Source organism: Salvia splendens, chromosome 10 (genome assembly GCF_004379255.2).
Source record: "Salvia splendens isolate huo1 chromosome 10, SspV2, whole genome shotgun sequence".
Classification (NCBI taxonomy): Eukaryota; Viridiplantae; Streptophyta; class Magnoliopsida; order Lamiales; family Lamiaceae; genus Salvia; species Salvia splendens.
In genome coordinates, this window is record NC_056041.1 from 18,907,308 (window position 1) to 18,928,957 (window position 21,650).

Consider the following 21,650-nt stretch of genomic DNA (forward strand, 5'->3'; position numbering starts at 1 on the left):
AAAGATTTTTTATTAGAAATGAAAATGTGATATTTTTAGTGGATCAAACCAAAAAAAGAAACGAGACATTTTTTTGGGATGGAGGTAATACCCACTTTTGGTCAATTCATGCTTTTATCATAAACTTTAAATGTGGTTAAAAAATACATCAAGTTTTAACTGGTACTAATAAATTTACCTTAAATTTTCATTTGCACAAATTTAATCCTACATGGCGTTTCGGGATGTGTATCTGACCATCGTTTCCCTTAAACGACGTAATTTATAGGGCGAGCTTGTAATGTACTCTCTCTGTCCCATAAAAATAGGGATTTTGGGAAAGACACATGTTTTAATGCAAAATTGGTAAACTAAGAGAAGTAAAAAGAAAAAAGTAATTGGAGTATTGTTAGTGGAGAATGAGACTCATTTCATAAGAGAAAAACTTGCCAAAAATGAAAGATGACTATTTTTGTGGGACGAACCAAAGTAAAAAATAAGACTATTTTTATGGGACTGACATGAACTTTGAAAAAAAATAAACTTTAATTCATCGGAAAAAAATTAATCATGAGAAATTCACTATTCCCTTTATCCAATAATAGATGTTTCATTTTCCTTTTTAGTATAAAAATACATAAATGTTTCAATTTTTCTTTCTATCTCTCTCTTACTTTATCAATTGTGCATTAAAACTCATCTCGTTTCAAGTATTGTCTATTTTTAAGAGACGGATGGAGTATTATTAACTAGCATGGAATTTGATTGATGTAGATGAATAAACATACCTATTTGGTGGGTTAAATTAATCTAAGTCATACATGAAAAACAGTATGGGCTTAACCGGGCTGGTAAGAAAATATGGGCCTATATTTCATTTATCTTGTATACCAAACAACATATTAAAAGTCAAGATAATTCTCATTATCTTAGTAAAACATAGCTAACGGATATAAAGTGCAGTTCAGACTGATAATTATGTAATAGAATAGTCATAAATCATAAAACAATTTTTTAAAATTTTAATTTTTTTATCAAAAAAATGATAAATATGCCAGCTTATTACAATTTCTGTTTGTTTATCAAAATAGTTATTACACTAATACTTTCAGAACTGAGATTGTAATTTCCATTTATAGTAGTATAAATTTTAGGATCATATTTATTATTAGTAGTAATTAGTTATTAGTAATGTTTTAGTCGTAATTTTGTATTTTGATCATTTACAACGCCAAGGATCTGATGCAATGAACAATGCAGCGGTAAAACTTTTCATCACATCAAGGTAGCGCAGCATTTGACTTAAAATTATTATGTTCATAAAAGTCAATAATATTTACAGCAGCCTAAAATCTTGAAAAAATGCAGATAGATAAACGAAAACTAAGAGACTTCAACTGAACTTCCGTGACCTCAAACTGCCAATCCATTCTTATGTTTTGAATCAAGAAAATTCCATAAAACTAAAACTAATGCTGTGGAGCAGACAAAAAAGTGACTTGTTGTTGTCTCCATATTAGGCAATGTGGTATAAGGGGTTGGGTAGTTTGAAGGAGCGTCTTGCGAGAGCGAATCCCATCAAGTCGCTCCACTGATCTCCGGAGCTCCCGTGGATTATGTAACCTGCATCCTCTATCTCCTTCCTCTTCTCCGATTTGAAAACTGATGCCGGCTTACCTTTATCAGTGTTTCCCCTGACGATGAGCTTTTCCCAGTTGGTGAATCCAGCGTACATTAGGTTGCGCTCGGTAGCGTGCCTCTGATATTCGCCCCGTCCGGTCAACAGAAATAATGTGAAGCCCAGCTTCTGTAGCTCCTTGTACAATCTCAACCCGGGACCTATTGCTGGAGCCTCCGTCAACTCTACCCATTCGTTGAATGAAGCTTCATCAAAGATATGTGATCTGTTTCCAATACAAACGTAGCATCTTCTCAAGACCAAAGATTACAGCTTAAACTAGTCTATCTTGATAATATAAGATACTCCATCCGTCCCACAATAAGAGTCACTCTTATTAAGGGCATAAGTTTTAAAAAATATAAGAAAAATGAGTTGAATAAGTTAGTGGAATATGAGTTTCGCTATATATTGATTTTATAATAGAATGTGAATGAAATGGGTTGGTGGAATGTGGGGTCTACCTACCACTTATGGTAAAAGTGAAATAAGACTCTTATTGTGGACGGATCGAGATGGCAAGACAGAACTCTTATTGTGGGATCGAGATGGCAAGACAGAGACTGATTTATTATTATATTCTTGTGGATTTGGATAAATTACTTCATCGGTTTCATCCGGCGCATTCAAGATTTCTATTTTTCCTTTTTAATTTTCTCACTCGAAATGTACAATTTCTATACTTTAAAATAAATATTTTTCTCTCTATTTTCATTAAAATATTTACCTACATTTTTGTCTCTACATACCGTACCTACCAACTCCTCATAAAATTCAGTACCACTCTAGAAAGGAAAATGATTGGTTACCCGAATCCATTGACGGCGTAGTAGGGGACATTGGAGAGCAAGGTCTCGTCGATGTCGAAAACCCAGGCGTCTCTGCCATCGCCGGAGACCCCGATGGCCCTGGCGTAGTCGGCCGCATTGGCCGCGACGGCCTCCAGCTCGGAGGCGTAGAGGTCACCGGTGATGTACTCCTTGACGAAATCGACGCACCTCGCCGGGACGCGCGTCCAGGCGCCGGCGTCGTTGGTCTCGACCGTGAAGCGCCAGCTGCTGCAGAAGAGGTGGTCGGATTTCAGGCGGACGTCGGCGTCCAAAAGGGTGGTGTCCTTTTCCGGCATCATCTGAATGATGGAAGGGGCTGACCAAGTGGGCCCAGCGCTGAGGATCACGACGAGCGTGACCAGGCCCCATTGGATGAACGCCATGCCGGAAAAACCGATTGAAGAAAAGCTCTTTTCCTGCTTCAAGAAAAGCGCTTTTCCAGGTTTTCCGGTCCGGTTGGGGTGATTTTGGAGCTGTTCGGTTGGATTCAACTATTTATATATCCTTTTTTCCCCGAATATATAGCTCTATAACTGGAAATAGTTTTGTGTCCGGTAATAATGGATCAAAATAACTGAATCAAGTAGCAACATCAATACTATAAAAGAGAAGAATACTACTTTTAAAATGATAGTATTTTTTTTAAATAAATGAGTTTTAGGCATTTTTCTAATTCTCTAAACAAACTTTGATTTGTACTTGTCCACATATCAACCATAACTAGACAAATAATTAAGATAATAATTAAATGATTTGAATGTTTTGTGTTTACTTAGTAGGCCTTGTTTAAGGTCCGGTCCATATTCACATACATAGGTTTAGCTAATTGTTTAGTAATCTAGATATTGTCTCTCATGTCTCATAACTTAGAAAAGTCAACTTATAAATCATTGTCTCTTGACATAGTGAATCTAACATATACTATAATCATATGCATTATCTCAACAATTCTGCCAATTGAAACTAAAACAACAGATAGAGAATGCAAATTTACTGTTCTCCTACACAATGAAATCCCATAAAAGATGTTTCAATTTCTTTTAAGTTTATTCCACAAAAAATATTATATTTTCATTTTTGAAAAAGTTCTCACTTACATGAATATAAAAATTATATTTTCTCTCGTCACTCAATATACAATACAAAACCTCTTAAAATCTCGTGCTATCTCACACGTGTGACATCTTATATGGGACGAAGGAAGTATGCTTTCTTTGCTTCCTGCCCCACCTCACAAACACAACATGTTCATTAAATTCAAACTCATGTTTATTAAACTAAAAAAAATGTTCTCAGATAGGTTAATTGTGGATGTGACAAGGATGCAAAGTAGTAAAATTTTAGGCTAGCACCAACTTAAGCTCGGTGCTGTTCCTTAATGATTCGCCACTCGATAGAGGAGTAGTGGAATATTATTTCTACTTTCATCAGTAATCCTAACACAATTTTATAAAATAGTACTCCCTCCGTCCCTGAAAATTTGTCCCAACTTTCCTTTTTCGTCCGTCCCCCAAAATTTGTCCCATTTCACTTTTACCATTTTTGGTAGTGGACCCCACATTCCACTAACTCATTCCTACTCACATTTTATTATAAAACTAATATATAAAAGTCAAGCCCACATTCCACTAATTTTTTCAATCCACTTTCCATTACATTCCTTAAAACCCGTGCCCGGTCAAACCGGGACGAATTTTGGGGGACGGAGGTAGTAGTATTTATTTTTATTTTTACATATTTTTATTAAATAAAATTGATAACAACGCGTTAGCACTTTTGTTCTCACGTGACGGTCCAACCATCTTAAATTAACCCTCAAACCCCATTTCCATTAATCATACATCACTCTCTCTCCCCCTTCCATCAAAAAATGACTTCCAACATGCTTCCGATCCGACCTGTGGTGGTGCAGGTGCAGCTGCAACCCGCCGACGCCAACAAATCTCCCAACTGGTGGGCTCCGCTTTTCGGTTTCTCCTCCGAACCGGACTATATCAAACCAGCCGAGGAGGATCGGAAGCCACCAAAAACCCGGTTCGCTCCCGGTTCTTTCACGGAGGAGAAAGCCAGGCAGCTGCGGAAGATGACTTGCGATGCGCCGTCGTTTCATGAGACCATGTATCACTCCGCCATCGCTTCCCGGCTAGCCTCCGACTTCTCCGATCGCTCTTCCGCCGCCTGATTTCTTTCTCTATTGAAATGGCAGTGATGTGGACGTAGTGGAATGCGACGATGGATAGCTATGTAATTTTCTTTATTATATAAAACTTTATTTCTATAGTATTGTAAATTTGGAATCAATGTTTACTTAAGTTGAAATTTGGAATATTAGATCTTATATTTGCTATCATTGGTTAAGTTTAATGTGTTATGATAGCGATTGTTTAATTTATATATTTTCACCTGCCTAGATCAATTATTTGGGAATTTAAGGCCAATAATTGTAAATTTAAAAGAAACGCATTAATCGGAAAGAAACTCCACCTGTCATTATCCGATATAGTTTTAGTAAGGGCTGTCAAATCGTGCGGGTTGGGTCGTTATCGTGTCAACCCATTATCGACCCAACCTAATCGTGTCCTAACCCAACCCAACCCGTAATCATCGGGTTCTTATCGTGTCCCAACTCAACAGGTTCGTGTCGGGTTCGTGCGTGTTATCGTGTACCCAGAAAAAAGTCAACTCTCTATTAATGATAGTAAGTTAGCTTGACACGACACGATAACGACTAAAACATGATGTTATTATACGATTTAAACATGATATTACACGATAAAATAAAAAATTACCAAATTAAAATATTTATTTTCTTAATCAAAATAATAAATTAAATTATAGTAATATTAAATCTATATAATAAAATTAAATAATTAAAAAAATAATTAATATTTTTAATTAATAAAATTAAAGTATAGTATTTGTTAATTAATTAAAATTAAAGTATAATATTTTTTATTAATTAAAATTAAAGCATAATATTTTTAATCAACAAAAATAATTAAAAATTAAAGTTTAATAATTTTTTAATTAATAAAAAATAATTTTTTTTCTTAAACGTATAACCCAAACCCGACCCAAACACGAACCGACCCAACCCGTTATCTTCGTGTTCTTATTGGGTCGACCCTATAAGGACCCAAATTCTGAACATGCGTGCTCGTGTCGTGTTAATTTCGTGCCGGTCCGTGTCGTATTATCGTGTCGTATCAAAAATTATCGGCCCTAGTTTTAGTTGGGCCAATGATAATCATATTTGGATTAGTTCTGACACACACAAAACTACGTAGTAAACACAATATATACACAATTTATAATGAAAGTACATGAAAAATAAAATTTTAGTTAGAGAAGAAATAGTATGATTTTAATTTTTATAATATTCGATTGTTTGATATTATAGTATAAAATTGGTGGTTGGCGACGGTGCTTCATAGAAAAAGCACAACTATTCATATTTCGCACATGCTGGAATATGCCTTTTGGATTGGAGTGGGGATGAGATATTTCGCGAAACGGCGAGAGGCGGAGAAGCAAATTCTATAGCCAGCATATGACTAATTCTATTTTGTCTATATTGCACTATGAAAGAAACTTTTGATATGCAAAGATTGAGCACATCACATATGCGACAAGAATTCATATACGTAAGCACGATATAAACATGATAATAAGGAAAAAAAATAAAAGAGTTTTACTATACTCGTCTTGTTACAAAAGATTTTTCAAAAAATCATTGCAATAAATATTATATTAGGTTTTCAGGTGCAAACATAGAATTTCGTTTCAATGATTTATGAGGTGTTTGGTTAGGGTTGTATGATTTCTTTAGAAAAGGAATGACTCCCGTTAAGGTTTTTCTTTTTACGGCATTCATTATAAGTAATAGTTGTTTGGTTTAACTGGAGTATCATTTTGGGAGTTCCAAATCTTGTGTTTGGTTTGGCTTTTAGGTATCATTTTTTAAACTATAGACTTCATATTTGTAACATGCCAACCTTGGGCAGCCTTGCAGAAACGGTAATTGGCAAACCAAACGTGTGAAAATGATGGTATTAATGAATATAATACTCTTAGATGCCAAACCAAACAACGGTAAGCCCGTTGGGGTGCTGGCATGTTCCGTCGGGAGGGGATGGTGACGGGTTGCCATTGTGGGTGTCTCGTCCCAGAGGGCCTCCCGTGCTGAGAGGCTGAGCCCTTAATTGCGGGACACGCGCCAAGGGTGGCGCTCCCTGGTCGCGCGGTGACGTCTCAAGGAACCAAATTTTTATTCAATTTTTTTTTCACGTAATTTAATCAAATAGTACCACAATAAGGTTATAAATGCAGTAATTGAATTGAACTTCGATCTCGTTCGAGCTTTAAGCGTATGAATCAATTTTAAGCTAGGCATTACAAACACGATCATTAATAGATTGGCAAGTTAATTAGTACATAAAATATTTTTAATTACTAACTAATTAGTTACTAATTTTGAATGCTAATTTTTAATACCAATGTATACAGAACCTATTTTTGTAAGTGAGAAATTATATTTATATAACCTTTGGGAAACGTGTTTCAGTTTTGGACGTAATCCGGATTAATAGAGTTGGACTACATCTATCTAGATTTTAGAAACATATCAGAATATTTTTTTCAGTACCTTACCTTATAGTAATACTAACTGTATGAATAGGTAACAAATATTTTTAAAAAAATGGAAAATAATTATATTAAAGTTTGCCAGAAATTTAGGCAACAACTCAACATACCAACTTGTATGAGAAACAAAAGAAAAAACTAAGAAAAGTCGATGGCCTGGAAATGAAAGAGTTGATATTGGAAATGAAAAGTGGAGGCCTTTATGAGAAACCAAGTAGAAACAAGAAATGAAAATGGGGGGTAAGTAGATTTATGAAGGTCTACATGCCCTGATCGATTAGGTAATCAGCCAGCCTCTCAACAACCATGTTGCATTGCCCCGGAGTCACCGGCTCCTCGTACACTCCGAACACCAGTGCTTGCCCAGACTTCTTGATAGTTATGCCTCCAGATCCCTATTGGCGGCGTTCAGTTTGTTAAACAAGATACAACATAGAATAAGCCACGGCACAATTTGCAAACAAACAAACCTTCTTTCCGCGAATGACAGCGCCGGGCTCGCCTTGAATGACCATATACTTAGCCCCACCAAAGAACAAGCCAGTGGGAGCCAGAGACCCGGGTTCCTCGAAATCGTTCAATATTCCTTTTATCTCCTCTGGCTTCATCTGCATTACGCAAACATCAAACACATCATAATACAATTACAAATTCGAATAATTATTAACGTTAACCTGACCTGAGGGAAGGTGGCGCTCTGAGCCCAGACAGCGCCATCGTGGCCGAGGATGGCGGCCGCGGTCAGTTTCAGCCCTGCCTGTCCTTCGATGTCGCACATCAAGTGCTCATCCACGTAAGTTTGCCACGACATATTGTTCTGCAAATGTTTATTTCGATAGTATTTCAATTCACAATGATGCTGTTGTTTTGTGTGTTCGATATGTTTTATACTGCAATGCAGTGCTTGAAAAGTAATTCAAGATTAGTGAATGGATGCTCGCGCGTCTCGGCTTCTCACCTCCGCCTTTTTCTCTCTAATTAACCTTAACCACCACCCGATTTACACTTCGATTTGCTTAGTCAAATATATGCTTTTTTCATATCTATTTATTATCATCTATTCGAATTATATTTATATTAAATCAATTATTAGGAAAATGTAAGCATGTTTGGTCTAAAATATCCAAGATGATCTACAACTACAAGGGTGTCTTGTCACGTATTTGATCCAACATGATCAACAGCTACAAGAGGGAAAGAGAGGATTCCTTGAAAATTATGATACAACAAAACAATTGAACGCCCTTGGGTGACCATCCTTGAGACAATTTTCTTCGCAAACTAGCACGAATCTCATAACAACACGAATGAAGCCATCAACGAGTAGCCAAGGAGCAGCATTGAGGCTTCTTGCACATATGATGATGATGCTTTTGCCGAAGGATTCGCTGTTGCATTTGCGGCTGCAGTTTTGTTGGCCCTGCAAATCGAAGAAAAGTTCAGTCACAGATATGTAATGCCAATGCTAATATTTTGGAATTACTGATGAACAGATGTTTGCGCACCCAAGTGTCATGTAGAGGCAGTTGTCGTAACCTGTGAAAATCAGAAAAACGGCATGTTACTTGTCGAGGAGTATATCTTTGATCCTCATAAAACCCGAACGAAAGTCATGCAAAAGCACATAAAGAGAAAATTAAGAGAAGAAATCATATACTACACCAAATCAGTTAATCAATACATACTCGGGTTCTGGTTCGTTCTGACTCCTGCTCCGCCAAAACTGCAAGCAATATCTGTAGCCCCATTCTGCAGGTAGTAACTGTTGAACGCATAAGAAGCATGAGATACCAAGTTATCAGGCTCGAAGCAAGGCTGACTCGGCTGAATAGCCGAGCAGTCAACGTTTCCAGAACCACAGGCCCAATCTAGACCATTCCTAAGATCAGGTTCCGAGGCATTGGCTGATGCAATGCACCACGTTCCATTTGAACTGGCTGTCACGTTTGTGTCCGGGTTGATATCCACGGTACTTTTCCCAGTGAAATCCAGATTGTACACGCTTGTCTGGTCAGGGAAAAACAGGCCCCAATTTCTCTCTGATTCCAAACCCGGCTTCCTATTCTCATTGAACAATGAGAAGATGTACGTATCTATCTCCCCTCCTGGCTTCGCAGGAGTTCCGGTGTCATTGATGAGATGACGGATCAGATTCGTGTTGTAAGTTTGCGCGTTATCTGGAGTGGCAGCAGTCTCCTTCGGGGATCCTTTAGAAGGCCATCCTGTCTCGGTAACCATAATTTGAATAGTTCGGAAATTCAAGGCCATGAGTGCAAAGTTGATTGCATCAATCTGAGCATCAAACATATTTGTGTATAGCAATCCAGTGTTTGGATCAATAACTTCAGACGAGGACTCAAAAAGAGCATAGTCGAGGGACACATTGCTCGAGGAGTCTCTATAGGCATAGTAAGGGTATATGTTAACCATAAAGGGAGACTGATTCTCAGCAAGAAATTCCAACATCGGTTTCAGAAACAGAGCAAATTTACTGCTGAAAGCCCCTGCAGAAGGTGGGAACGACCGGGACAAAACACCCAACGAATGAGTGCTGGAGACTTTAATCTTCTTATGAAGTCCAGCTTTCTTTAGAGAAGTTAGGACATTTTGCATTGCAGGAACTACCATGGCAGAGATATTACTCGGAGCTTCAGTTACTTCAGCTCCAACAGTTATGTAAGTAATTTTTGTGGCCGGATAGTACGGGAGAATGCTGTTTTTCAACCATGTATCAGCATTGGATTGGAACTGAGAGAAGGCTAACAAGTCGGCGTTGGGGATCCCGATCATGAGCTCAATTCCGGTATTTGCGAATGTCTTGAGGACTTGGATATTGGAGTCGTATATCCTTACATATTTGATATTGTGAAGTTTGATCAGCTGCACAGCTTTATCCGGGGTGGGTAGATCATCTGCATTTCTCCCATAGCATATTCCGATTTTACCACCTCTGCAAACACCTATCATCAAAATAGGCATTATTAACATCAAAGCATAACACGAATCCCTCATCTGTCAAGCCATATTACAGTAATTCTGCCACATTTTGAGAAGCAAAACTGAACCTAAGAAGCATGGGAAATTTCTAAACCTATAACTCTAGTGAACAAACTCGTGTGTGAAGTCGTATCAAGATTGGTTTACAACACCCATTCTCGAATCTCTCTATATAGGAATGATAACTCTTACTATTAGAGAAGCTAAAAAACTGCAAAATCAGTGAACCAACTCATATGAAAACCAACAATAAGCAGGAAACACGCGCAACTATAAGTCCTACCTCCGAAAATCTAGATCTATGTATCATGAAAAAACAAAACAACTTCATGAATATATAGATACATTCTCTCTGCATCGGCTAACAAGACAAAAGTTTCATAATATTAGAACTAGATTGGTAGTGATGCTTCTTTCATTAGCTGCCGAACAACGAGCTAGCCTACGTATGAACCATGGAGATGCTCCTACAAAGAACTAAAAGCCATCATCAACAACTCATGAATGCAGCATTCAGATATAAGGGAATTACATAACCATATGTAGAAATGCCATAAAGGTCAATTCTTGCTACTTGAAAAGTACATTTACCAGTAAATTTGTGGTATAACACATGAATTTTGGAGAAGCACAAAATATGCATCTGCCCATATTTCAAACTAACATAACCTCTAAAGTCTAAACTAAACATATCATGGGATGGCCTACTTACAAGAATACACCCTTGCACATGATAGTTGCTGACATCAACAGAAAGCATTAATCTTTGACTAATTATTGAAGCAACATACCAACCAATAAAGAAAGACATGCCCTGATTTAATTTAACCCAATAAAAAAACGAGTTCTTGAAGAAAACATTAACAAGAAGTGTCCCAAAATGGAATCACAGCAAGTCAGATAGACATGATGTTGATTTAGAGAGTGAAATGTGAGCACATTACCAAAGAGCAGAAGCAGCTGAAGAGTTGCGAAGAGAAAGGCGCTCCCCATTTGAAAGTAAGCGTAGAGAAAGGGAGAGAAGATTCAAATAATTGACTCTCAAAACTCAATGCTTGATTTTAACTTTTGCTGCTGAGTAAATGTACCACTCTTCTTGCAACGTTCTTTTTTCCAACGTCTCTCTTCTTGCAAGAAAAAGGGTCTCTCTCTCGAGCTCCGAGAGAGTGAGTGAGTGAGGTGATCGCTGAGCGTGTGTGCGTGTCGGGTAGAGTGTGTCAGCAAGGTGGAGTCTGGGGATATGCGGACTTGAAAAGTTTATGAATTGAATTGAGAAATAGGATGTTGAATCCGAGAGGTTTTTATTTGTTTGATTTGAGCTTGTCTGATTCTATTCCCTACAAAAATCCTCTGCCCCAAACACTGTTTCCGCTTTTTCTCAAATCTCGAATGCTTTGCTATACGCCAATATCAACGGTCACCACTGCACCATTTTGAAAATAATTATTTGAGGCATATCTTCATTTTAGTTGGTACACTTATTTAATCTAGTCTCTAGATATAAGGGGGAAATAATCTGAATATAGAATTTCTTTTATTGGGTAATAGTAAATCTTAAGTTGACTCCGATTTGAATTGCTCTTATTTGTCAAAGACTCAAAATAGAGAAATTTTTACTCCAAATTTGGTTATACATGGAATGATGGAAATGTGTTATAGAGCATCCACTACGCGTCCCGCGGCCGCGCGCGGGACGCCTTGCAGCGTATCGCTCGTCCCGGAGCCCGTTCTGTATCCCGTCGCTGCGCGACTCGGGACGAGACGTCGCGCCACGCGCCCGGCCGACGTGTCGCTCGCCCGACGCATGCGTGACGCCCACTCGCTGGCCCGCGAGTGGGCGTCGTCACGGATGACGCAATTCAATTTTTTTTAATTCAAATTTTAATTAAAAAAAATTCAAACGGTAATGTTACCGTTTTGTTTTTTTACTTTCAATTTTTAAAATTTTTTTTTATTTCTTTACTCTATAAATACTCCTATTTCATACTCATTTCACACACAAACACACATCTATTCATCTCAAATCCTCTCTATATCCACTCCAATTTCCATCTCAAATCAACTCAAACTAATGGATCCTTTTGAGCAAATGCGTCAAATAATGGAACAATCACTTGAAGAAGATCGAAGCTGAGAGGCGGAGGAAGCCGCGCCGCCCCCACGACGCTCCCGGACGTACATCCATCGCAACCGGGAGGAAGCCGCCGCAAGGTTAGTACGCGACTACTTCTGCGATAACCCGATTTGGGGAGAAACCTACTTCCGTCGCCGTTTCCGCATGAGTAAACCGCTATTTCTCCACATCGCGAATACTTTGGCGGCCCGGAAAGAGTTCTTCCCAGAAGGGTTCGACGCGGTCGGTCGTCCCAGCCACACGACGCTGCAGAAATGTAATGCAGCAATCCGTCAGCTTGCGACTGGACAAACGACCGACATGTTCGACGAATACCTCCACATCGGAGACACCACTAGGCGCATGTGCTTGCTCAAATTCTGCAAAAGCGTCCGATTGTCAGTTCCTCCTCGACCTGCACGAACAAGTGCACGGATTCCCCGGGATGCTTGGCAGTGTCGATTGCATGCACTGGCAATGGAAGAATTGCCCGGTGGCTTGGAGGGGGTCCTACACGAGCGGCCACAAAGGCACCCACCCAACCGTTGTACTCGAGGCCGTTGTCGACCACCGGCTTTGGATCTTACATGCGTACTTCGAGGTCACTAGCTCGAACAACGACATAAACGTGCTCCACCAGTCCGACCTCTTTACCGAAGTTTTAGATGGTAAAGCGCCGACCATCAACTTCGTCGCCAACAACCGGCTGTATAAAATGGGGTACTATCTCGCCGACGGCATCTACCCGAAGTGGCCGACCATCGTGAAGACGTGCAGCAGGCCTGCGAACCCAAAGCAGACTCTTTTTGCGCAGAAGCAGGAGGCTGCTCGTAAGGATGTGGAGAGGGCGTTCGGGGTTCTCCAAGCGCGCTTCAACATCATCAAAGCCCCGGCTCATTCGTGGTTCATGGAGAGCAGGGTCGACATCATGTATACGTGCATAATCTTGCACAACATGATTGTCCAAGACGAAGGACCCGAGGCGGGAAATTGGTTCGACCCCAAATCTCCCGGAAGCTCAACCGCAAGTAGTCCGCCGCGAAGTGGAGCGCATCCGTCAATACAAGAACGGTTGTCTATTCGGGCAAGGACACGCGACTCTAGCGCCCACGCCCAACTCCAAGAGGATCTAATTGAGCACATTTGGGAAAACTTTGGCGGAGAAAATTAAATTATGTCATTTTTATTTTTTAGGATTTTAATTATGTCTTTTTTCTATTTTTTTAATTTTAATGTTGTTTTAATTTTAATAAAGTTTGTTTTTTTAATTGAATCTGTTGGAAAAAAAAATAAAAAACTGAAATTGAATGAATAGTAATTTAAGGGACGGTTAAGGGACAGAGCGTTGCAGGTTCCGTCCCTTAGTTAAGGGATGGAGGAATAAAGTACAGTGAGGCCCTTAAATAGTAATTTAAGGGACGGTGGGGGGACGATGATGGGACAGCGTAGTGAATGCTCTTAGGACATACAGTTTCTAGCCAAAGTATCGAATTTGGCGAATATCTTTAAACGTTTGTTTGGTTTGTTTCACAGTATATTGTGCCACAAAATGGCATGAAATCTGCAATCCCTGTTATACAGACAATTCTATGTTTTACTTTCTTTTGCAAATAAAGGTGAAGCTTCAAATATACTCCATTTTTTAAAAATTCGGGGAACTTAAAGAATTTTTAACTAATGCAAAAGCCCAACCTATATGTATGAAAAAGTTAAATTAGAAAATAATGACCAACTAAAATAGAAATAATTTTTATTTTTTATAGAACATTTATGAATATGAAATATGCAGCTAATCCAAAATATATTTATGTAATCCTCTATGTTAGAGATGCCCACGGTTCGAAAACCGGCGGTTCCGGTTCGGAACCGCCGGTTCCGGTTTTGGCGGAAGCGGAACCGGAACCGGACCGTGAGGCTATTTCACGGTTCCGGTTCCGGTTCGAAAACCGGGCGGTTCCGGTTCCGGTTCGGAACCGCCGGTTTTCCGGCGGTTTTGGCGGTTCCGGTTTTTGAACCGGCGGTTTCGCCGGTTCAATTATTATTATTTTTTTTTTAAATTTGAAATTTGGCTTTATACAACAAATCGGAACAAGACAATGCATAATTCAAGCACAAATAAGACGAATAAGGAGAAAATGAAATCAACTTCACAGCAGTTCTAATAGGATCAACATACTTTTGCCACAAATCGATGGCATCTTGAACACACAAATTCAAAATATGGGCAATACATCGCACATGGAAATATTTACCATCAATAACAGGAGAACATGCACTGATTAAATCATCTATGCTAGCAGTGTTAGCGCTAGCATTGTCAAAACCAATAGAAAAAATTTTATTGATCAATTGAAATTCATTCAAAACTTGAATGATCAATTGAGCAATTGCTTGTGCAGTGTGTGGTGCGGGAAATTCCCGAAATGCAATCAAACGTTTGTTTAAAGTCCAACTGTGATCAACGAAATGCACCGTGATGCCCATATACGAATTTTTACAAAAACAATCAGTCCACACATCAGAACAAATAGAAACTTTATGCCCTAAGTTAATAATAAACGTACCTAATTGCGCCTTCTTTTCCATGCATTGTCGAACAACGGCTCGCGTCATTGAAGTTCGACTCAATTTTCTTGCAGCGGCATTATATACTTGCCGCATACTCGACTCAAAAGCATCGTTATCAAAAGCATTGAATGGAAAATGTTTCATAACGGCAAATCTAGACATCACATTAAGAGCATTTTTGTGATCATATTTCAAAAGAGTATTGCTACACATACCTGATGTTTGGGATGAACCCGTCGTCCCACTTCCGACTCCATGTTGAAAGTTGAGTTGAGTTTGGGTTGGAGCGATACCAAACTCGACCGGATGCGCTTTCTCCAGGTGACGGGTAAATGTACCGTACCCTCCACCCTTTCGGAATGTGTATACGTTTTCGCAATAGTTGCAATACACATTATAAGTGTTTGGATCGTTACTATCTTGTACCCTCTTGAAATGTTTCACGAAGATGTTTGAGGTTAAAGACCTTTCAGCTGGTCTAGGAGGTTGAGGAGGTTGTCCACGTCCACGACCACGACCACGCCGACTCCTTGGTGGTGGTGGGGGTGGCATTTCTTGAACCTCTTCTACCTCCTCCCCCTCCTCCTCGTCGTCATCATCATCATCGTCTTCATCAACATTCACGGGGGTTGGACTTTGTTGGGAATAGGCACCGCGACCGGGAGCACCACTACCGGTACCAACATAAGCATCGCCTTGGTATTGAGAGCGAGAGAGAGCAATAGCATGTGCCACATCTTGCTCTTCTCGAGCCTACAAAATAATATTTGTATTGTAAATACAAAATAAAATTATGAACAATAATGAAATATAATTCAAAATTAATGAAATTAGTAGATAATAAATATTAACCTGCCACTCATCCATGTTCATTTGAGAAATTTCATCAATAACGGATCTCCGAGATGGCCTCTTGGCCTTTCCCTTTCCCTTATCAACACGACCTTCTCGGGATGAAGACATATTGGAATGGTATGTAGAAATGTAGAAATATGGAATAATATATTTTTTTTTGTTTTAGTAATTGAGAAAGAAAGACAACTTATAGAACTACGGGAACAAGTATAACTGTATAAGTGTATAACAATGCGTAATAAGAGTAGCAATTGCGTAATTAAATGGAAGCACAATAGCACAAATGAGAAATTGGAGACAAAGAGAGAGAATTGAGAGATTGAAGAGAGAAACTCTTATTAACACAAGAGTGGGGTGAATGTAAATGAGGATAGAGGGGGGTATTTATAGAAAAAAATGAGGGGGAAAATGGAAGAATTCGAATTTGAAATTTAAAAAAAAAAAAATTTGAATTTTCACAAAACCGGCGGTTTTGGCGGAAAACCGCCGGAACCGGCGGAACCGCCGGTTTCCGGGCCAAAACCGCCGGTTTCCGAAATAAAACCGCTGGTTCGGTCAACGAACCGTCTGCAAAAGCTGCTCCATTGTCGCCTCGTGCTCCGCGCCGCCTCGAAAGCCACTAAACCGGCGGTTAACCGCCGGTTTTTCCGGTTAACCACCGAAAAACCGGCGGTTTCGACCGGTTTTGAAGATCACCACCGGTCCCCATCCCCCTGCCTCGATTTAAGCGCCGGAACCGGCGGTTCCACGGTTAACCGCCGGTTCCGAACCTCCCGAACCGCCGGTTCGGTGACGGTTCCGGTTCGAAATATCTTGAACCTGAACCGGACCGCGAACCGAATTGCGACGGTTCCGGTTCGGGAATATTGCGCCGGTTCCGGTTCCGGTTCCGGAACCGCCGGTTCCGGTTCGGCGGTTAACCGCCGGAACCGGAACCGGTGGGCATGTCTACTCTATGTATGAAAAAGTTAAAAAGAAATTCAAACAAACAAATTCCTTAGCCCAATCTATTCATTCCGGCCCAATAACGCAAATCCAACTAATAATTTATGAGGCTATTTTCGTCCTTTAAGGCCGCAACACACTATTGAAATCATTCAAATAATTACACTAAAAAAGTAGTAACTTATTAGTATTATTTATAATGAAGGATTTGATATAAAAAACAAAGACAGAGATTATAATTGTGAAAATACAAGAAAAAGGATTAGCCGATTATTTAAACTCCAAGTATAATTAATTTTCGCATCCTATATCAAAAATCATGAATCGCTTTGCAGTTAGCATGGAGCCCGTGACCCGCTTTGAAGTGGAGGATCCACCCTTGCTCAGGACAACCAAATGTTGTTAGCAGCGCCTTAACACTGTATTATTGTCAATATATGTATGTGTCGGAAAGTTGTGAGCATGGAGTGTAGCAATCATTAAATGTTAGGTTGAGGGAAGAAGAATATATTGAGGTTGAGAAACAAACAAATGAGTGACTCACGGGCGCCTTCTCTGCGAACCTACTTTTCCGCCTCTGAATCCACCAAACCTATGCGGCTATACATATATATTCTCCCCCGTGACACACCTCTCTCTCTCTCTCTCTTATACACACCCCACCAAATCCAAAACTAACACTTTACACAATTACTATTATTTTCTTTTCTCCCAAACTCTAACATAGGAGTATAAATTAACCATCCATGCCATTTCCTAATCCACCACTCTTCCATTCCACTAGCTACTATTTCTCTCTCAATTTCTAACACAATGCCTCCTTGTGACAGGCTTGTGATTTTCCATGTGACAGTTGTGATAGTAGTAGTGCTGCTGAATTCAATGGGCACAACATGCCACACCAAAGGCATTAGGCCTGAGTCTGAGAGAGCGGCCAGCTCGGAGCAGCAGTTCATGAAATGGGTCGATTTTGTTGGAAGCTTAAAGCATTCCCTCTTCAAGACAGCCACCAACAAAGCCTCACCATCTCGCATCATCACAGTCCACAAAAACCCCAAATATGGAGACTTCACTTCCATCCACGACGCAATTCACTCTCTCCCCACCATCAATCTCCTCAGAGTCGTCATCAAGGTCCATCCAGGCCTTTACACGTTAGTGCTCTTCTCAATCATTTGTAACTTACCACTTCATTCTTTTTGGACTATACAATATTATGTGTAATAAGAAGAACAAAAAAGAAATTAGTATAATTACAAAATGTGACATGTGAAATTGAGTCCATCCATGACTAGTGTTGTGATCTATTTCGGCTAAACAACAAAAGGCAGAGGTTCACGGGAATGAATTAAATGTGATGTTGTGATTTGTCATTTTTGATGAAGTCTGAAAAATTAAGCTGGCAGGGAGAAGGTGGAAATACCTCCATTGAAATCATACGTAACGATCCAAGGCTCGGGAGCGGATACCACGGTCGTGCAATGGGGCGACACGGCCCAGTCGCAGCCTCTGGGGACGTACGGCTCAGCCACGTTCGCGGTGAATTCCCCATTCTTCATCGCCAAGAACATCACGTTCAAGAACACCGCGCCGGTGCCAGAGCCAGGCGCGGTGGGGAAGCAGGCCGTGGCGTTCAGGATATCGGCCGACACGGCGGTGCTGGTGGGGTGCAAGTTCCTAGGGGCGCAGGACACGCTGTACGATCAACTAGGGAGACACTACTACAAGGATTGCTACATCGAGGGGTCGGTCGACTTCATCTTCGGCAACGGCCTCTCCCTGTTTGAGGTAAGGTAACCATTACTTGTCGCTAGTTTCTTTTTCAGTCAGTCAGTCTGTCAATACGCTCATATTTTATTACTATAAAACTTGGTGATCCGGAATGGTTCTAAAAATTGCAGAATTGTCATGTGCATGCTATAGCGTCGAGGGTGGGGGCGGTGACGGCGCAGAGGAGAAGCAGCATATTGGATGAGAGTGGATTTTCGTTTGTCAAGTGCAAGGTGACGGGGTCGGGGGGGCTCTACCTTGGGAGGGCGTGGGGCCCGTTTTCGAGGGTGGTTTTCTCCTACACCTACATGGACAATATCATCATCCCTAAAGGCTGGCACAACTGGGGAGACCCCTCTAGAGAATTGTATCTCTCTCACTCTCTCCTTCAATTCTTTTGATCATCTTGTAAATGAAGTGTGATTAGATTTGCAGGACTGTGTTTTATGGGCAATACAAATGCACAGGAGAAGGGGCAAAGTTTGCAGGGAGAGTGGCATGGTCAAGAGAACTAACTGATGAAGAGGCCAAGCCTTTTATCTCTCTCAGCTTCATTGATGGCACTCAGTGGATCACTATTTGATTCCCTTTTTTTCACCTATACTATACAATATCATTTTTTATGGATGTCTATAAAACCCCTACCTATGTATGTATAAACTATTGTTCATACGGGACAAATGGATAACGCAGGTTACTAGTACTCTTTTTTTTATTCTTTGCCATCAATCTTCTCTGCATAAATAATACACTATTTTGATGTCAATTTTAAGTGCAATTTCGATTTCATCGATGAGTGCATGATTAAGTGATGTGTACCATTGGAATGTCTATATTAGGATATAGTGTTATAGTATGAGTTTGATAACTTGTAATTTGACAATGAACGAACATTTTCATTGTCTACGCAATTTAAGACTAGCAGTTTACTGGCCAATAACATTTATTTTTGTTTTATTCAAAAAAATCTATTTCCATTTCGAAGGAACATCTTTTTTAAGTATATCAACTATCCCAAATGAGCAAATTTGGTCTATAACATTTCATAATATCTTTTGAGGTCCATTAACTATAAGTTAATATCAATTTAACTACTTTTTGGCTATTTTCATTATTTTCATGACCAAAGTATCCTTAAGGCCATGAAGGCCAATTCAATCTATTTATTATTCATCCACTTTTTCCTTTCTTCTAATTTATTTGGGATTAAGTTTAATAGATCTTATACTATTATTATTAATATATACCATACCTTATTTGAATATTATGATATTACTTTCTAGTGCTAGTCAATACTTTTATATGGTTACATTCTCAATTATTTAGATAAAACTCAGACAAATATTTTATTTTAATGAATCTCGTAATTTTATTAAACTGAAAATTTAAGTTAATCATAATATATAATATATACTAAATTGAAATAAAAATTTAATAAAGTAGAAAAAATATGATTCACGAATAGTCAAGATAATAGATATGAGAATTATGAATAATTCTCATGATGTTAAATGGCCTAATGATAATATTAAGACGCGACATTGTGATATTAAACAATTGATAGCAACTATTGATTTTTTATTTAATTAAACAATCATAGATTTAAATTAATCATATATTCAACTAAGACTATAATTGTCTTTTCTATTAAATTGATTATTGATAATTTCAACTAATTTTTTTAGACTACAATTACTACATAAGAATAGATAAAATAAAACTTATCTCTTTGAATTATTTAAGATTCTATGTATGTTGATAAATTTTAATTTATTTTTAATCATCAATTGTGTATTGCACTTAGAAATAACACATTCTATATATAGCTTTAAGATTGAAAAATTAATATTCCATCAAATAAATTGAACTACTTTTATATACAAATATTGTATAAGTATAATGTTTACATATATTTATATTTAAGTTATTTCACTATTAATATTAAATATAGTACAATGATTTAAAATATTACAAATAAGTATAACTAAACATAAATAATTAATAGTAGTAGAATATTAATATCATTAAGATATTTTTATTTTGAAATTAAAATTAGAGGGAACATTTTTTTTGGTACATCAACTATCCCAAATTACATACTTTAATAAAAATGAGAAGGTAAATAGATTGAATTGTCCTCATGGTGTTAAGGGCACTTTAGTCATGAAAATATTGAAAATAGCAAAAAAGTAGTTGAATTGATATTAACTTATAGTTGATGGACCTTAAAAATATTATGAAATGTTACGGACCAAATTTGCTCATTTGAGATAGTTGATGTACTAAAAAAGATGTTCCCTCTTTCATTTTTAACTTCAAATACTGCAAAAATAGAAATACAAATTTTCACCGTGCTTCAAACCTTTTCCTTAATTTTTGATTGCATAGCAGCATAGAAATGTCAAAGACAAAACTTTTGCTACGTTAGTGTATAGGTGATAGTATTTTTTTTATTTCAAGTTTTATCAATAAATTGCTGGTGCAAATTCCAGCAAATTGAAGTAATTTTGAATTTGCAGTATTTATTACACATCGCTCCGCTCCGCTCCGGAAAACCAATTCAACACTGGAGACTGCAGAATACGAATCCCCAAATTATGACGAAATTTAAGCCTCCATCGAAGCGAATAAAAACCGACCCCTCAATTTCTTCCAGGTAATATCATCGTCCCTTTGATTATTGTAGAATTTGATTTTGGACTGCAAAGAAATAAGGATTAATTGCTGACGGGAACAAATTCTTGTGCAATTCCAGCTATTTGCTTTTCAGGCATATCGCAAGATCCTAATTTTAGGCAAACATGGTTTTCTTGATTTTTGGTTAGTTAACAGAAGAGTGTTATGTGTGTGATATCAGCAGCTCAAAAGGGATTCAACAGGCAAGGGATTATGCAGTTGCCCAAGCGAAGCAAGATGGTTGTACTGGAAACTTTAGAGTATTCGACTCCCCATTTGGAAATTTTCTAGTTCCTGTGATTCCAACTCGTGCACAACTTGGTGGATTAGATGAGACTTCTTCTGCTTGTATTCCTACTAACACTGCTGGACTGTAATTCAAGTTTTTCTCTCTTATGCTGTAGATTTCTTGGATATTTTCTTTTTGCTTGAAAATGATGACACAACTCGAAATTTATGTTTTCAGTTAACCAGATGACATTATTACAGCATACAGGTGTGCAGTACTGAAGCAGTTTATTCATCTTTATACTTGTAAGTAGTAGGAAAGTGTGACAACTAAATAAAAATAAGGGAGGGTGAAAACTTGCACCCT

The 21,650-nt window shown here is 38.6% G+C and overlaps 4 protein-coding genes and 1 long non-coding RNA gene across 7 annotated transcripts; 2 read left to right on the forward strand and 3 right to left on the reverse strand.

Annotated features, from left to right (window-relative positions):
* Positions 1 to 1,276: 1,276 nt before the first annotated feature.
* LOC121751286 (acid phosphatase 1-like) lies at positions 1,277 to 2,957 on the reverse strand. The gene is made up of 2 exons (XM_042146003.1): positions 2,467 to 2,957; positions 1,277 to 1,883 (listed from the first exon to the last, which is right to left on the reverse strand). Exons 1-2 carry the CDS (start codon positions 2,868 to 2,870, stop codon positions 1,496 to 1,498), a joined length of 792 nt encoding a protein of 263 aa, XP_042001937.1. The 5' UTR covers positions 2,871 to 2,957; the 3' UTR covers positions 1,277 to 1,495.
* Positions 2,958 to 7,175: 4,218 nt separating this feature from the next.
* LOC121752285 (profilin-3) lies at positions 7,176 to 8,130 on the reverse strand. The gene is made up of 3 exons (XM_042147271.1): positions 7,811 to 8,130; positions 7,602 to 7,739; positions 7,176 to 7,526 (listed from the first exon to the last, which is right to left on the reverse strand). Exons 1-3 carry the CDS (start codon positions 7,940 to 7,942, stop codon positions 7,392 to 7,394), a joined length of 405 nt encoding a protein of 134 aa, XP_042003205.1. The 5' UTR covers positions 7,943 to 8,130; the 3' UTR covers positions 7,176 to 7,391.
* A 59-nt stretch (positions 8,131 to 8,189) lies between these two features.
* On the reverse strand, positions 8,190 to 11,424 carry LOC121752284 (glucan endo-1,3-beta-glucosidase 13-like). Its single transcript, XM_042147269.1, has 4 exons — positions 11,073 to 11,424; positions 8,817 to 10,091; positions 8,637 to 8,667; positions 8,190 to 8,551 (listed from the first exon to the last, which is right to left on the reverse strand). The coding sequence occupies exons 1-4, from the start codon at positions 11,119 to 11,121 to the stop codon at positions 8,425 to 8,427; spliced, it is 1,482 nt and encodes a 493-aa protein (XP_042003203.1). The 5' UTR covers positions 11,122 to 11,424; the 3' UTR covers positions 8,190 to 8,424.
* A 5,828-nt stretch (positions 11,425 to 17,252) lies between these two features.
* LOC121750364 (probable pectinesterase 53) lies at positions 17,253 to 19,168 on the forward strand. Of its 2 annotated transcripts, none has more exons than XM_042144886.1 (4): positions 17,253 to 17,763; positions 18,016 to 18,397; positions 18,511 to 18,746; positions 18,807 to 19,168. In XM_042144886.1, the coding sequence occupies exons 1-4, from the start codon at positions 17,423 to 17,425 to the stop codon at positions 18,892 to 18,894; spliced, it is 1,047 nt and encodes a 348-aa protein (XP_042000820.1). In that variant the 5' UTR covers positions 17,253 to 17,422; the 3' UTR covers positions 18,895 to 19,168. The 2 variants fall into 2 exon arrangements, with proteins under 2 accessions (XP_042000820.1, XP_042000819.1); XM_042144885.1 differs by having other exon boundaries at positions 18,815 to 19,168.
* Positions 19,169 to 20,751: 1,583 nt separating this feature from the next.
* Positions 20,752 to 21,546, forward strand: LOC121753201. 2 transcript variants are annotated; one of them, XR_006040354.1, is made up of 3 exons: positions 20,752 to 20,814; positions 20,899 to 21,035; positions 21,135 to 21,546. It is a non-coding gene; the product is annotated as an uncharacterized LOC121753201 (long non-coding RNA). The 2 variants fall into 2 exon arrangements; XR_006040353.1 differs by lacking the exon at positions 20,752 to 20,814 and having other exon boundaries at positions 20,821 to 21,035.
* The last annotated feature ends 104 nt before the right edge of the window (positions 21,547 to 21,650 follow it).

Coding starts and splice junctions, on each gene's coding strand:
- LOC121751286 (XM_042146003.1), bottom strand. CDS start 2,870: ATGGCGTTCATCCAATGGGGCCTGGTCACGCTCGTCGTGATCCTCAGC. Junction 1,884..2,466: donor TACGCCGTCAATGGATTCGG/GTAACCAATCAT, acceptor TATTGGAAACAG/ATCACATATCTTTGATGAAG.
- LOC121752285 (XM_042147271.1), bottom strand. CDS start 7,942: ATGTCGTGGCAAACTTACGTGGATGAGCACTTGATGTGCGACATCGAA. Junction 7,740..7,810: donor AGAGCGCCACCTTCCCTCAG/GTCAGGTTAACG, acceptor TGCGTAATGCAG/ATGAAGCCAGAGGAGATAAA. Junction 7,527..7,601: donor CTGTCATTCGCGGAAAGAAG/GTTTGTTTGTTT, acceptor CGCCGCCAATAG/GGATCTGGAGGCATAACTAT.
- LOC121752284 (XM_042147269.1), bottom strand. CDS start 11,121: ATGGGGAGCGCCTTTCTCTTCGCAACTCTTCAGCTGCTTCTGCTCTTT. Junction 10,092..11,072: donor TCAGCTGCTTCTGCTCTTTG/GTAATGTGCTCA, acceptor TTTTGATGATAG/GTGTTTGCAGAGGTGGTAAA. Junction 8,668..8,816: donor CAGAACGAACCAGAACCCGA/GTATGTATTGAT, acceptor TGATTTTCACAG/GTTACGACAACTGCCTCTAC.
- LOC121750364 (XM_042144885.1), top strand. CDS start 17,423: ATGCCTCCTTGTGACAGGCTTGTGATTTTCCATGTGACAGTTGTGATA. Junction 18,398..18,510: donor ACGGCCTCTCCCTGTTTGAG/GTAAGGTAACCA, acceptor TAAAAATTGCAG/AATTGTCATGTGCATGCTAT. Junction 18,747..18,814: donor GGAGACCCCTCTAGAGAATT/GTATCTCTCTCA, acceptor TTAGATTTGCAG/GACTGTGTTTTATGGGCAAT.